Below are 15,947 nucleotides of genomic sequence, written 5' to 3' on the forward strand. Positions count from 1 at the left end.
GAAAGATGTTTGAGATGGGCTCCACTCTATAGAGTGCCACTTTAGCTGAATATTGCCATAAAAGTGTAATAATGAAACCTGACATATGTCAACAATAGGATTTTACCTTTCTAATATCCGTTGCACCTTGTTTCGGATATGAAAAATGATAATCTATCTCTTCTTGACATATATAGATTTTTAGTTTGCAAAAAACCGATTCAAACGAGATGAAGAAAAAAAAAAAAAAAAAAAAAAAAAAAAACTTTTCTTTCTCATTTTAATTTTTAATTTTTTTTTTTTTTTTTTTACTCTTTTACTCCCTATATATATATATATATAGCGCATACAATCTTCCGAAAATGTTTCATGGAAGAAGAAAGAGCAAGAGAAAAGACGATCAAGGAAGCAGCAGTCGCAGCAACACTTTCAATGACGAAGTAATTGAGGAAATCGACATGAATGACATTAAACTCGACTCCATGCGATCCCGTATATCCAATCCCGAGAAAATTGGCACAAGCAGCTCAGCATTCAACGAGGACATTGATAGAGTATATAGCAGAGGTCAATCGGGATCCATAGGCGATGTGATAGACGACACTCCAAAGTTACAGAGAGGACTCAAGGCCAGACATGTAAGTTATAGCACTGTCAAATGTTACATTTTCTCATAATGTATGTCTGTCAAACTACAGTTGACCATGATCTCATTGGGTGGTACAATTGGTACAGGTCTGTTTCTGGCTTCCGGTGCTTCTGTTGCCAATGCTGGTCCAGGTGGTGCATTGATTGCCTATGCTTTGATCGGTATCATGGTCTTCTTTATGATGGAATGCTTAGGTGAAATGGTAAATGAAATCATCTGAGAAACAAAATTTGAGAGCCAAGATCTCATATAAATTACTCCTTTAGGCTACATATCTTCCCATTTCAGGTAGTTTCAATAACTATGCTGGTAGATTTATCGACCCAGCTGTTGGATTTGCCTTAGGTTGGAATTACTGGTAAGAGTTGGAAAGGCGATTTGGTTTTTGGTTGATGGCTAATGTGTGAATGCGTAGGTATAATTGGGCTGTCACTGTTGCTGTAGAATTGGTAAGAATAGAGCGAATGCGAGAGTATATGTCCCCCTTTTACTTACCATTGCCTCATGAGTAGACTGCTGGTTCCATGGTCATGGCGTATTGGTTACCTCATGTCCCCGGTTACGTGTGGTCAATCATCTTTTTAGTGATCATTTTGGCCTTGAACTTGTTTTCTGTCAAGGGTTATGGTAAATGTCGAAATCTGATTTTATTTTGGATACAAGAAATTGACAATGTTTTTGAAATTAGGCGAAGCAGAGTATTGGTTTGCTTTGATCAAGGTACTGACAGTCATTGTCTTTATCTTTTTGGGTATCCTGGTCGATACTGCAGTTTTGGGCGATACTTACTACGGTGTTGCTACATTCAATGCTGGTGGCGTGCAAGGTTTAGGTGTATTGAGCACATTTTTGACGGCTGGTTTCTCTTTCCAAGGCACGGAATTGATTGGTGTCGCTGCTGGTGAAAGCGAAAATCCTCGCAAAAACGTACCAAAGGCAATCAAGCAAGTGTTCTGGCGTATTGTCCTGTTTTACATTCTCTCCATTCTCATTATCGGTTTGATTATTCCCTACGATGATCCTCAACTCTTGAATAGCGATGTACAAAACATTTCTATTAGTCCCTTTACTCTAGTATTCTTGAAGGCTGGTATTGCTCCTGCTGCTCATATTATGAACGCTGTCATTCTGACAACTGTCTTGTCTGCTGGAAACTCGGGTCTGTATGCTTCCAGCCGTACCTTGTTGGATCTTGCAATTGAAGGAAAAGCTCCCAAGATTTTCAAGAGAATTACAAAGAATGGTATTCCCATTTACTGTGTCCTTTTGACAGCCGCTATTGGTATGCTTGCCTTTTTGACATCTCTCTTTGGCAACGGTGTTGTGTATAGCTGGCTCATGAACATTTCTGGTGTTGCTGGTTTCATTGCATGGCTGGGTATCGCTGCATCGCATTGGAGATTCCGTCGTGCCTATGTTGCTCAGGGGTACAAGGTAGAGGATCTTCCCTTCAAGGCCAGACTTTTCCCCGTAGGTCCCATCTTTGCCTTTGGTATCTGTTCATTTGTAATTGTCGGTCAAGGATACGATGCCTGGTTTGCTGATCCTATCAGTGCAAGTGATATTATTGCATGCTATATTGGTGTGCCTGTTGTCTTGATTATCTACTTGGGATACAAAATTGTAAAGAGGAGCAAGGTCATTCCTTTAGTGGAAATCGATTTGATCTCTGGTCGTGAAGAATTCGAGTAAGTCTTTTATATAATGATGCAATGAGAGAGAACTGCAGAGCTAACATTGCTCGCCTACTTTTTCTTTTGTAGGGGACATAATTTTGATGACGATAATGACAAGAAGAACGATCCACTTGAAGGTGTCAGCGTGTTCAAGCCTTCTACTTGGAAGCGTATTCCATCAAATTTGAAGTCTTGGAGAGACGCTTTCCACAACTAGATATCATTTACTACTTTTCCATCAACCACTATAACCTTATGTAAATATCATGTAATTTTTTCTTTTTTTAAATTATCATTTTTCGAATTATTAGATCTTGCATTAATATGCCATCTCACCATCACTGTGGGATAGTTGCTCTGGCAGACAAAATTAATAATAAATTACAAATTATTATACTTGACAGATGAAGCCATGAGCATTGCAGCTTGGCATAGATAGCAGTACTTACAGTCTGTCTCCCGTTCGTAGGTTACCGTGTTATAGACTCTCTCGCATTGCAGTAAATATACAGCTCAACCATGTGGAATCATGTACGGCAGTTATTAACTCTTTGATTATGCAATTCACAGCGACTACTAGAACTATCTGACGAATATAGAAATGTGCCCAGCAATGGAAAGTATCCAGGCTAAGCTATAGCGCTTTTTCATTTGCAATCCCCTTCTAATAATAAGTAGCTTTGCAAACACTGGCTGTCTGCAAGAAAGACATTTTGCCAGCCAGAATAATTGACATTCCGATTATTTGTTTTTTGCTCGAAATGGCAAAATTGTGATCCAAATGCGACTTGAACAATCTGCTTTGCCATATTTGACTATATAAGTCGTAATAATCTCGCTATACTCCATTAAGCTCCCTAGAAGTACTTTTCAAGGCGCATTCGATGGAGCTAAATAAACAATCTGTTTTGAATGAACTCATTGAGCAATTTTAAAAAATATGAAATAAGGTTTTTGGCGAAAATAGCCATATTTTGCATATGAACACCTCATCAAAGTGATTTCAAGGGTTGCCTTGGATCGATACAATCATTTTGATTTAATATATACTATAGGAAAAGTCTTCATTTTTGGGATGAAAAATGCGATCGTTTGATTTTCGATGAAAACCATGAGGTATCCCTCATGCTTTTTGGTTGATTTTTGGCTATGTCTTCTTGGTCTCTAAAAAGTTGAGCAATGGTGTCAAAAGGTAACTACTAGCTAAGAGCAAGTGTTTGGTGCTATTCTGGCACTTAAAACGGCTTCTAATACGAGAAAGCACAGTTCAAATGCATCCAATTTTCGCTGTGTTTTGCATATTTTTGGATCGTAAGCGTCAGTGCAAGTGTGCTGTCTGTCTATATATGAGCTGTTTTATTGAGCCAGATGTAAATCGCCGTAGAGAAATCAGGTCCACATATACAGGTTGCTGATGGCCGAGTTTTACATGACTGTGAAGGGCTGGAAAGCAAAACCTCAGTGCATATCGAACCTATCTGTTATAAACCACAGAAATAGCTTTCTACGTATTCGAGTGCTTGCAAAACGGAAGCCTAGAGATGGTTACAGATACTTTATAAAAAAAAGAACGCTTCTGCTTTATTCTTCCTAATAGTAAATCTGCTGTTCTGATGATCCAGAATGCGAATTTTGATGTTGATCCTGAATGAACTTTTGAGCTCGGGTTGGTTTGGTCTTTTGCTTGAACTTTTTCAATGATACGGTGGGCTTCTTCTTGATGATATTGCTGTAGCTATGGTGTTTGTTCCATAAACGAATGGTAGCCACTTTAACTAGATCTACCAACACAAATGTAACTAAAGCAATAGCAATGATAATAATGCCACGAACCCAACCGATTCCTTCGACTCGAGCATCACCCACAACGCCATAAACGGATAAAATCAAGGCAATGACCTGTGTACCTAACACTACCACGGTGAAGGGCCAAGACGGGACACTCTTCCAACAGAAATCCTCAATGCGAGTTGAAAAGATGATAAAGTGAGGAGCTATTGCCAGAGTTAGAACAAGATGATGATTCAACGTATCAAACTACCATCATACCACATGAAATATGCAAATACATGATTGTATAAAGTTGGCCTTCAGTAACTTTCAGGACGTCTCGGAAAATGTAAAAGTGGGCAAACGAGAACAGTGACAAGAATAAAGCTAACACAGTTGAAAGCACCACTAACAAACGAAGACGCCAAACATTCGGCCTCTTTGAGATGGTAACGTTATCGACTGTCATGATCATGGTAGCAGCATCATTTAGGACAGAAATCAAGATCAAGAAAATAGGAGGCATAGACCAGTCTTCAGCCAATGTGATGACAAAGAAAAAAATCAGAAAATGGATAGTTGAAGCAATTCTGTACAGTGCGTAAGACTGCAAGCGCTGGAAAATGGCTCTGGATGTTTTGATTCCGTCAATGATAGCTGCTAAACCGGGAGCCAGCAGAACAATGTCTGAAGCGGTGCGAGCAGCATCTGTACTTCCATGAACTGCAATACCAACATTGGCCTTCTTTAGAGCAGGAGCATCATTCACACCGTCACCTGTCATGGCGACAAAGTAGCCCTTGTTTTGCAAGAGCTCAACCACTCTGTATTTATGCTCTGGAATAACGCGAGCAAAGCCGTCCACCTGCAGACACTTTTCCGCAACCTGATCATCTGTCTGAGAAGGGTCTACCAAGCAATTGGCATCCAAGATATCTTGGCCCATGTCCAAACGCTGAGCAACTTCTTTGGCAATGATGGTTTGGTCGCCTGTGATCATCTTTACAGAGATACCATAGTCGTTACAGTCTTTGATCGTTTCAGCAGAGTCATGACGAGGCGGATCAATCAAGCTAAAAATACCAACTAACTCCCATTCTTCATCTGTGTCATCCAGCATGGACTTGGGCTTAGTTCTTGCAACACCTAGTGCACGCAGTCCTCGATTGGCAAATTCCACGACTATGCCTTCAGCCACGTCCATAGTACCACCACCATGCTGTTTGACTAAGTCTAAAATGACTTGAGGGGCCCCTTTGGCTACCTTGAATGTGGATTGATTGCTGTGGTCCAGGATGGTGGCTCGAGACATTTTCTCTGTAGGGTCAAAGGGTCTAAATGATTTGACCTTGTAGCCAAACACCTCGTGCTTTTCTCCAGTAATCTGAGGGTGATCCTTGATAGCAGCTGTGCGGATAGCAAATTCGATAGGGTCACTTGTGGCAGGCTCAGAAGAAAGATACGCGTACAATAGTATATCATTCTTGGTGTATGATGTAGCAAGATAAGGCTCATCAAATGTGAGTTCGTTCAATGTCAGTGTACCAGTCTTGTCACTGCACAGAATGGACACGGAAGCCAACTCCTCAACTGCAGTAAGGCGCTTTACAATCACTTGTTTCTTTGCCAACTGCTTGGCTCCAATAGCCATGGTGACCGACATGACAGTCGGCAGCCCCACGGGTATACTAATAAACATGCAGGGTGTGAGTAATCCATGGAAATGCCTACATTTTAGGGCTACTTACGCTGCAATTGTGAGCACAACCATCTCTTTTAAGGCTTCCAATGCATCATCTTTGGTTACAGTGCCAGTTTTCACCTTCTTTTCAACCAAATCATAGATAAAGATGATAATCACTAGCAAGACCGAAAGCGCAATCAAAAAGTTACCAATGTAGTTTACAACCTTTTGGAAATGACCAGCGTCTGTAGTAATGGAGATCAAGTTGGCAGCCTTTCCAATAAAAGTATCAGCACCAGTGCGCACAACAATGCTTAATTGCTGGCCTTGCTTGACTGTACTCGACGAGTACACTAGATCGCCTTTGCGCTTACGAATAGGCAAAGACTCGCCAGTGAGAGCACTTTGATCTATTTGCAAATCGCCATCAATCGCTTCACCCGTGGCACCAATACCCAACAGCCGCACATCGGCGGGAACAATATCGCCCAGACGTATCACAATCACATCGCCAACGACGATTTCTGTTGCATTGATTTCAATCAATTGCCCATTTCGCCAACATCTGGTATGAAGTGCCAAGCTATTCTTGAGTGCAGCTACAGCCGAGTCTGCTTTGGCTTCCTCGCTGTAACCAATCAATGCATTGATGATAAGCATGGCTAGAATAATACCGAAGTCAACCCAATCCTGGGTAACAGCAGTGAGGATGATGGAGATTTCCATCAGATAAGCAATTGCTCCGGTGACTGGATGAAATGTTGTTAGAGACCATCAACTGTTTCAGCATACTCACACTTACAAAATGATAAAAAGTGCTTAATTTTGCTTCGCTTATGCTCTTGCAGTTCATTTTTGCCAAACTTTGCTAATCTTTCAGACACTTGAGCATCTGTCAGTCCAAATAGTGGTTTTGTATCGAGATACATTTCCAAGTCAGACGGAATTTCATCTTTCCATGTCTTTTCTGATGGTGGTATCGATGTTAAAGGGATATTTTCATTCAACTGTGAGCGTTGCTGCTGTTGTTGTTGTTGTTGATAATGAGCCATTTAATTTCTTAATTTGGAAGCAGGCTACTCATAAGAGATCTATGGAGAAAACGAGTGCTTTTCAACAATTCAAGTGTTGTATAGCAAGTCAATTGATATCTTCTAGTGTTGCTTGTAAGGGCGAAATAGCTGCTATTTACAGGAAATGAGAATAAAAGAGAATAAAAGGAAGAGATGCGCCTTTTTTCTATTTATTCAGATAAGACACACTATTTATATAGTTGTGCAAACACAAAAGTGGCTACATGTTGCACATAAAAATTAGACATTTATGAGAACCCCCTCAAATACACACGCTCTAAGGAGGAATAGAGGGGAATACAGCATTAATTCATTAATTCGAGTCAATACCACCTCCTCAGTTGTACACATTTTGTTTTTTTATTAGCCTCTACGTTGAGCAAAAGTAAGCATTATTCATAGCTCACTTAATAATTTAAGTGGATTGTCTGTAAGATGAAAGCTAAGCTCCCCAGCAAGCAATATATGAGCAGCACCAGTACTACACATTGTTGCACTCCTTGGCGTGTTGTACATGTTATGAATCAGATGGACATTTTATCTCTTTCAGTCGATCTACAATCATATCAAATGTTGTTCAAATGATTGCTCGGTGGAGATCGATGTAGATCAAAAGATTATGCATTGCGGTATTCAGAAAATCGTATTCAGCATATTTACTGCATTGATGAATCATGAAAACTCGAACAGCAAACTAAACATGCTTTCAAGGTGCCATCGATGTCAAAGATGTGGTCTATCATTATATATACAAGAACGTAATAATGCAACTAACTCAACACTTGATAATATTGATCTATATGAGGGCTTAATCGCAACGAAGCGAAGGTTCAAAACCACAGTATTCAGCAGCAAATTCGGTTTTTCATTTCCATTGTAAATAAGCTTACCAGCAACATATCGCATCAAAATTTGCATGAATCAGCTCTACCAAAACCAATATGCCTCCTGTTCGAATTAGAAGTTGCACAGGCTACAGAACTGCCCGTCCAGAAGAAGTTAGCTATTAAAGCTGTGATTCATGCCGTGTAAATAAACTTTATAAAGCAATACATAACCAAATTTGACAGCTTTCAAGCCTTCATATCTTGACATGTAGGCCTTTATGAGCCACAGGAATAACGCCAAACAGTTGTACTTGAGTAGTAGTAACTTCCTGACACCTTTGCTCAACTTTTTGAAGGCCTACAAAACATGGCCAAAAATTGATCAAAAAGCATGAGGTACCCCTCATGGTTTTCATCGAAAATCAAACGATCGCTTTTTTCACCTTGAAAATAAAGACTTTTGCTATGGTATATATCAAATCAAAATGTTTCTCTCAATCCAAAGCAACCTCTGAAACCACTTTTATGAGGTTTTCATATGCAAAATATGGTTATTTTCGCTAAAAACCTCATTTCATATTTTACCAAATTTCTCAGTAATTTCATTCAAAACACCTATTACAATTAGCACCATTAGAAGCGCCTTGAAAAGCACTTCAAGGATGTACTAGGAAGCGTAGGGTGATCATCAAAGTTTATATAGTCGAATATCGCAAAAAAAATTAAAGAAGTCGAAAAAAGACAATATCTGTCCAATCTTGAACAGAAAAAAATAAACTGAGTTTGAATCGGTTTTGGCGTCGGCATTGCTGCTGGCTGACCTAAATGTCTTTCTATTGATGACAATGATGATTGCGATGCTGATTAAACGGGAACCATGGAATCGAAAAGACAGTTACTTAGCGCAAACAATTTTTTGGGGAGCTTCGCCACATGAAGATGTCTTTTGCAATGACAATATCTCAAAAGTCGCTTTAGATTTTACACAAGTCCTGTATTTACTTATGGTCAGCTTTGTGCCGCCATCTTATTAAAAGAAGCAGCAGCATCTAATGGTACGACAATTCTACTATCAGAAAATGGGAATTGTGGTGTACAAATGCTGCATAAAACTTGAATTTTCTTTCACATTGACCCAATAATAGGCTTCGTTTGATATCAGTGTAAGCAAAAACGATGCTAACGGAGATATCTCCTCTCCTCCTCCTGGTGGCTCTAATACACTAAAAAAAAAGTATCCAAAAACCTGAAAACAGGGTCTAAAAACTTGCCTATAGCTTGTTTGAAAAGCAAGTTTTTTGTAGTATTTATCAATGGAAAGCATTGCTGTGGAAATAACAACAGAAAAAAAAATGCATATAACAAGCGGTTGAGATGATTCTCTTTCCTCTTTCTTTCCTCTTTCTTTCCTCTTTTTTCTTCAAACTGATACAGCAAGCAAGATGGGCGATTTGATACCTCTTCACGTAAAACGCAACAGAAGCATGAAACCAGCTACTAGCCAAAGATGTGTAGCACCTTGGAGCGAGTTTCTAGACGACAACAAGAACGGCATGAAGACTGTTACAGAGCTGTGGTGGGATATTGGTAAAGACAACTATACATTTCGCTCTGGAGAGGATTCTAAGGTCCAAGGCAAGTTGCCATTCAGAGATGCTGATATGTCATTGTGTCAGGATCCCATGTGGAAAGATTATGGACAGAAGCACAGACGTCAAGCTCGGTCATTACCAACAAGCTGCGAATCGTTATCAACAACATCAAGTCCATGGCGTCAGTATGTACGGGCTGATTCTGCTTCAAAGAATGATTTTTCATTCAACAACTCAGGTAATCCTTGGGCTACTCAAGAGTATGTAAAGACTGGAAGTTTGTACATCCTCCGCAGAATGAATCCAATAAACGATTTCTGGGTGAGGCCTGAAGCCTGTTGTGAAGCACTGAAAGGCATGATAACTGAAGCAGACCTGGAACCACACGCACCTGAAGATGATGAACCACAGACATCATTTTGGAGTCAATTCCAAGCTTCAGTAGCCTCCTCTTCAAGAACTGCAACACTCTCCGCAGTTTTGTCTACAATTAGTGAGCAAGATGAAGACAAAGGTATGATAGAACTCAATCCCTAGAGACATTAGACTGATAAATGCCATGTAGAGTATATCAATGAGTATGAATCCAACAACATTGTGGTTGCGCCACCCCAACAGTAGTAAGTCCAAGCAAGCAAGACCAACTAAACGGCCAAGGTAAAGCCATTATGCGCCCACAGAATGGCCTTTCTCACTTCAAGCTTAGATTATCTCAATGTCATCAAAATCGATGAAATCCTTGGAAGTATGACAGAAACAGTCGATCCAGTAATAGTATATGGAAACAAAGTAGAGGCTGAAGTCGTTGCTCAAGAGTACCAAGCTACTAGCCAAGGCTATACACAAATTGCTGATTTGAAGAAAAATGACAAAAATTGTATCAAATTATCAGATTCGCCAGAGTCAGAGGTTACTGACAATGTACAAGATAAGATTACTGAGGAACTAAAGCTTGTCGATGGTGATCAAGAAGAGAAAACGGTCAGTATGATGAATGACAAGCTGAAAGAGGAAAGGAGTGGTGTATATGTCATGCAAGAGCGAGAAGTGAATAGCATGGCGAAGAAGGAGCAGGATCAACGAAATGTTGTTTGTAGTAAGCAAGAGCTGAAAGTAAATGTCCATGGAAGAGAAACTCCATGTATCAGAATCGAACAAAACAATTCTCAGCTTACAACATACAAAGAGCCTATAGAGATTGTAGTAAAACTTTCAGACATAATCCACACATCCTATCAACCCAATTTGAAGTTGTCTGACTTGGCTGAGCAATCATCAGCACCAGTGAAGCACCAGGCACCACCTCCATCGCATCTACCACGATCAAGAGTAACACTGGCGGATTTGATGTAGTTTGATGTCCTCCTGTGCGGTCCGGTAATGTAAATAAAGTCTGATTTGACCCGGGGAGATCCAAATTATAGTCTGATTTTTTTTTTTTTTCATTTGGGAAAGTGGGTAAAGAGGTAAAATTATCTTGCAAATGGTTCAATCCTCCTCTCTCTCTATATTTCTGCATAATGCCTAAGGGTAAAGTATACATGTCTCATACGAAAACACAAGGTCATGGCAAAAGATGAATGAGATGATGGCTTGGATGATCAACTGGATGACTACAACATGGATGAATAGCGATGGATGGATCTTTTCTTTTTCTCATATTTGGTGGAGGGAAAAAAAAAGTGTCATTTTATGTCAACTTTCAACTTTTTCATTCATTAGCAAGAAATGAATGCTAGCAATGAATAGAGCGAACGAATGCAAGCATGGCGAAGGGTTATTTCATGTGGTCATCATCTTTTCTGGTCATCATCTCGAGTCTTTTGTCAGCCATGTCGTCTAGAAGAAACTTTCCAAAAACTAACATCTTGGTTTCTAGTTAGCGTTTCCGGAACTAAGTACCGTATGACTCTCGGTTTGCCCGTTGGTGCCGTCATGAATTGTGCCGATAACTCTGGTGCCAAGAACTTGTACGTCATTGCTGTCCGTAACATCAAGGGTCGTTTGAACAGACTTCCTGCTGCTGGTTGTGGTGACATGGTTGTCGCTACCGTCAAGAAGGGTAAGCCCGAGTTGAGAAAGAAGGTTATGGCTGCTGTTGTCATCCGTCAACGCAAGGCCTGGCGCCGTAGAGACGGTGTTTTCCTTTACTTTGAGGATAACGCTGGTGTCATTGTTAACCCTAAGGGTGAAATGAAGGGGTAAGTCAAGTGAATGAGATGTTGGTTGGATATGTCAACTTAATCTTATGTATATAGTTCTGCCATCACTGGTCCTGTTGCCAAGGAGTGTGCCGATTTGTGGCCCCGTATTGCTTCCGCCTCTGGTACCGTCGTCTAAGGTGTTTGAGTCTCGTGGAATCCATTTACAACTACTTGTACCTCTACAAACGAAATAAAACCATTTTATTGCACTTTTTTCATCATAGTATAATAGACGCGAGGTTGGCATATCTTATGTGTAGATGAGAGGCATCAGAGATCGCGAGTTCTGAATGTGTGAGAGGCATGGGAAATGGCGAAACATCTGCTTGGTTTTGGTATAAATGTACATTGCAAGTAATGTATCCATCACTATTGCATCAAACAAGGTTTCGTTACTCGATTGTTCCTGCCGATATAATTTGCATAGGTTGATGTAATTGTGATTTATTTATAAAGGGAATGAGGGCATATATATTTGTATAGTAGTAGTAAATATCTTTAGAATCCAGCACCAGCCATGGACATGTTGAAATGAACCACTTGATTGATCATCATGGCATCCACACCATAGCGTTCCTGAATATGACGGTATCTTATATCTGAATTGACCTTGCCAGCAGTGACTAAAATCAACCCACTTTCCTTGGCAGTCTTGATAAGTGAAGGTACCTGTACAATCGTCTGTGCACCGCAAATCACGCCCAACAAATTGTTTTGCTTGGCGAATTTGACAGCTTCTTTTAATGAAGAACATCGCACATCGTCATTTTTATATACAGTTGTGGATTGACTTGCATTGTCTTCACTAGCATCATCATCATCAGTTGAACGACGCTTGAAACCTCGATGCATATTGAGCCCGCAATATGTACCAAAGAATACGGCATCTAGACATGGCATTAGGAAATCCGTTCGTTTGATGATAGCATGCCTACTTACAATTAGGTTGTTTCCAATTAACCACCATGCAGATGGCTGGATTATAGGATGAGAAGAATAAGCTTCGACTGGCTGTGTCAGGCGAGAGAGAACGAACATGATCATAGATGCATTGAAGGATAGTATCTACAAATGTGTTTCGTCCAGCTATATTAGTGAATGAGTATAAGTTTTGATCGCAAGGAGAAGGGTATTTCAGTTCAAGGTGGAGTCCCATAGTCAATGGGAGTTTCTGTGGTTAATACGATCAGTGAAGAGCACACACAACCACGCTTACAAACACTTACCTCCAGCACCTGTTCGAGGGAGAGGAATGATTTGTAATTGTTGAGTTTTTGAATGATAAAACTGTTTCCTGTGATGGGGCATATGTCGTCTGTATTGTTGGGTGAATAAGGCTGGTTGTCCTTGAGTATGCTTTCGCCAATACGAAGAAACTGCTTCAATGTCAAGTCGGAAACGGCCAAGTCCAAGCCTTGGAATGGCACAAGCCAGTTGGAGAACACGACAGGCACAAGATCCTTGGTAAGCTGGATGACTACCTGGACATAATCGCCTGACAAGGAGGAAGCAGTGATAAAGGAAGGTACAGTTGACGAAAGAGAGCTGGTTGTTGTTGTAGCAGCATTGGCATTGGCATTGGCGGGTTGAATGTTAGTATTGATTGTAGGCGTAGTGGTGGCGGTAGAAACGGTAGTGGTGGTTAGGGTAGTAGTAGCAGTGGTGGTGGTGGTGGCTGCCGATGAAGATTCTACAGTTGCTTCAGTGGAGCTGACCTCAATGCCATTTGTCACAGGAGCAGGCAGCACGGTATTTGTAGATTTCCAGTAGGTTTCGATACGACCACCAATTTCCAGTTGGACACCACGAAATGGGTTGATCACAGAATAATCATAAGAAAGCTCACCAATCACCTTGAGATGGCCATCGAGCAAAGGAATGGTGCGATGACCCTCTGCAATCTTGAAATCAACCAAAGAGAACGACTGAGGTAGAGCAACGCCGCGTCCCAATACCTTGGAGCCAAATGTAGCCAATATATCAAACTCCAACAGAAAATCATCCAGTTTGTCCACTTGAAAGTTGAAGACGTCCCTATCATCGACCAGCGGGAGAATAACGCTGTGGGGAATCATGCCTGTATCTGGCTTGGAGGAGATGATCAAGCGCAATGAAGAGATCTGAGCATTGTCGTAGAGGCGAATAGGTGGCTGACGAAGACTGATTTGAATTTGGTATTTGCGGTCCAAATAGTTGTGGCCATAAATGCGGAAGGGGATGATGGGCGGAGGCAGAGACAAGGAGGGTATCACGTCCAGCTCCATGTCGTCTTCTTCAGTAGTTTTGGCAGTAGGTGGGCTTTGAGGAGCAGAAGCGCTTATGATTTCAGTAACAGGCTCAACCTCGCAGCCAGCGTCCAACAACAGCTGAACACAGTCCATGTGGCCCTCCCACGCAGCATAGTAGAGAGCAGTTTTCCCATTCTCATCCTTTGCATTTACCTTACAGCCAGCATTGATCAAAATGCGAACACAGTCGACATGTCCATCATTGGCAGCCCAAAAGAGGGGCGTCCATGTATTGTATTTGTCAGGCTTATCGAGATCTTGCTTGTTCTGTGAGAGCACACGACACAACTCAGCATGGCCTTGACGCGCAGCGAGATGAAGTGGATACAGCGATTCAGCATTAGGTAAGTTCTTGGCGCCTTGGTTATACAACATGAGAGCAATATCTGTGTGTCCAAAATGACAGGCCAGCGACAATGGAATGTGATCACCTTCATGGCGAGGCTCGATATTGGCCTTTGCTTGAATCAATATTTCTACGCAAGGTGTATGGCCATTCATGATAGCATAGATCAAGGGACTAAAACCATCATGGTCACGACATTCGATATCAGTTTGGCGAGTGAGCAAGAAGGAGACGCAGTCGGTAAAGCCATTCATCGTGGCGTAGTGGAGTGCAGTTCTTCCATACGCATCTGTTGCTTCGACATTAGCCCCATGCTTGGTGCAAATCTCTAGTAAATCTAATTTGCCATTCATGGCAGCTACATGCAGACATGATCGCTCAATGATATCATCTACATATTCAAAATTGACAAGCTGTGTTTCAATCAACATGTCTGTGATCTCCTTGGGTGCTTCTGAACAAGCATGCCAGAATACACGCGTGAGTCGACCATGATCTTCAGGTGATGGGTTTTGCATAATGCGGGTCAAAATCTCTCGTACCAGTGAGCCTTGATTGCTGGACACTGCCTTTACAAGTTCCAATTCAACATCGTCAATTTCATCACCACTGTTGGCAAACTGAGTGCTATCTGCATTGTTGTTGTGTGTGCTGGACACAGGGCTGATGGGTATGCCTTCCTGGATATTGGAAAGCTCAATGCGGTTGGCAGATGCCATGTCGGATAATTCGCACAAAACTTGCGTATTGAAACAAGGCTGAATGTCGATTTGACGTGAGAGATAAAGCTCCTTGGTTGACGATTTGGATCGCTTGTCCCATTTCTTCAAGATCTTTCGGAACCCTTCATTGTTCAATTCGACATATTTCTAATAAGGCGGTATCAATACCTCGGTCTGCGCTGAGCTGCCAAGTCTGTATCTATGAGTTACCTGGATCTTTGTCAACTCTTGTTCAAATTGCACAAATGCTTCTTGGATGGCTTTGAAGAGTGTGGATGCGTGTTTGAGTCGGCGTGTGTCTGATTGAAGCACCTTCTTCTTGTCAATCAAGGTCCTTAATCTCACTTTGAGCTCATTCTCTTTTTGAAGATAAAATGAATTGATCTGCGTATACATTGGATGAGAGATCCGTGCGCATAAAAGGGAATGGACAAACCTACCTTTTCGAGCTCACGCTCCAGCTTGAAAAAGAAGGCAGCTTTCTGAGACTGCAACAGTTTGGCACGATCCTCTTCAATACCGATAGGCGGTAATCCCAAAGCCTTTAAGCTATCTGCTGGTGTGTTTAACAGAGAACTAATAAACTTTTTCAGGCCTTTGTAGTCGAGATAATACGGACTCCATTCTGTAAATTGTTGGCTTTGGATTTGTTTTCCAAACTGCTTTTGATGAGCAACACATCTACCCTTCTAGGCTTTGATTCCCTTACCTTCATGTGGGTCGTGTAGAGTGATGATTTGCAGGGAAGAAAGGAATGAAATGCTGTTTGAAAGGGAAAAAAAATAGTATACAAATACAGAGTTTTGTGACTGTAAGGGATCCGTTACCACAAAGTTGTGTATTGTGTTCTCTCGTTTTCATTTAAAGCGAACCACTGCTAATCACATCTCCACCACGCGCCCGCATTCGTTGGCTAGGAAACAATGTTGCTGAATAACTCAGTGCTGATGAAAATGAAATGCCGCTGATTTCATGATGGCCCTGGCCCTGTTGAGTATACCCTCTCTTATTATGGAGTAAGCATTTCAGAGTGTCTAGTTCTTTTGGGACGTTGGACTGTATCATCTTCATATTCCCTTATGTCATGGTCTATGCATTTATTGACATCCAGATTGCAGATGGTTGGGCAAGTGTCCC

General features: G+C 41.2%; 6 protein-coding genes across 6 annotated transcripts; 4 read left to right on the forward strand and 2 right to left on the reverse strand.

Annotated features, from left to right (window-relative positions):
- Positions 1 to 341: 341 nt before the first annotated feature.
- Positions 342 to 2,521, forward strand: ATC70_006378 (C2H2-type domain-containing protein; the record flags this gene model as incomplete). Its single annotated transcript, XM_064825654.1, has 7 exons — positions 342 to 617; positions 678 to 830; positions 895 to 986; positions 1,044 to 1,077; positions 1,141 to 1,255; positions 1,317 to 2,316; positions 2,392 to 2,521. 7 exons carry the CDS (start codon positions 342 to 344, stop codon positions 2,519 to 2,521), a joined length of 1,800 nt encoding a protein of 599 aa, XP_064676872.1.
- A 1,373-nt stretch (positions 2,522 to 3,894) lies between these two features.
- ATC70_006379 (uncharacterized protein) lies at positions 3,895 to 6,810 on the reverse strand (the record flags this gene model as incomplete). The annotated part of the gene is made up of 4 exons (XM_064825655.1): positions 3,895 to 4,298; positions 4,354 to 5,762; positions 5,823 to 6,507; positions 6,561 to 6,810. 4 exons carry the CDS (start codon positions 6,808 to 6,810, stop codon positions 3,895 to 3,897), a joined length of 2,748 nt encoding a protein of 915 aa, XP_064676873.1.
- Positions 6,811 to 9,100: 2,290 nt separating this feature from the next.
- On the forward strand, positions 9,101 to 9,871 carry ATC70_006380 (uncharacterized protein; the record flags this gene model as incomplete). Its single annotated transcript, XM_064825656.1, has 2 exons — positions 9,101 to 9,764; positions 9,816 to 9,871. The coding sequence occupies 2 exons, from the start codon at positions 9,101 to 9,103 to the stop codon at positions 9,869 to 9,871; spliced, it is 720 nt and encodes a 239-aa protein (XP_064676874.1).
- A 60-nt stretch (positions 9,872 to 9,931) lies between these two features.
- ATC70_006381 (uncharacterized protein) lies at positions 9,932 to 10,603 on the forward strand (the record flags this gene model as incomplete). Its single annotated transcript, XM_064825657.1, has 1 exon — positions 9,932 to 10,603. One exon carries the CDS (start codon positions 9,932 to 9,934, stop codon positions 10,601 to 10,603), a length of 672 nt encoding a protein of 223 aa, XP_064676875.1.
- A 552-nt stretch (positions 10,604 to 11,155) lies between these two features.
- BCK1_3 (mitogen-activated protein kinase kinase kinase) lies at positions 11,156 to 11,590 on the forward strand (the record flags this gene model as incomplete). The annotated part of the gene is made up of 2 exons (XM_064825658.1): positions 11,156 to 11,451; positions 11,509 to 11,590. The coding sequence occupies 2 exons, from the start codon at positions 11,156 to 11,158 to the stop codon at positions 11,588 to 11,590; spliced, it is 378 nt and encodes a 125-aa protein (XP_064676876.1).
- Positions 11,591 to 11,952: 362 nt separating this feature from the next.
- ERG25_2 (C-4 sterol methyl oxidase) lies at positions 11,953 to 15,525 on the reverse strand (the record flags this gene model as incomplete). The annotated part of the gene is made up of 6 exons (XM_064825659.1): positions 11,953 to 12,341; positions 12,394 to 12,625; positions 12,681 to 14,957; positions 15,021 to 15,194; positions 15,251 to 15,469; positions 15,520 to 15,525. 6 exons carry the CDS (start codon positions 15,523 to 15,525, stop codon positions 11,953 to 11,955), a joined length of 3,297 nt encoding a protein of 1,098 aa, XP_064676877.1.
- Positions 15,526 to 15,947: the final 422 nt, after the last annotated feature.

Source organism: Mucor velutinosus (genome assembly GCF_035048745.1).
Source record: "Mucor velutinosus strain NIH1002 chromosome Unknown tig00001545, whole genome shotgun sequence".
NCBI classification, from domain to species: Eukaryota; Fungi; Mucoromycota; class Mucoromycetes; order Mucorales; family Mucoraceae; genus Mucor; species Mucor velutinosus.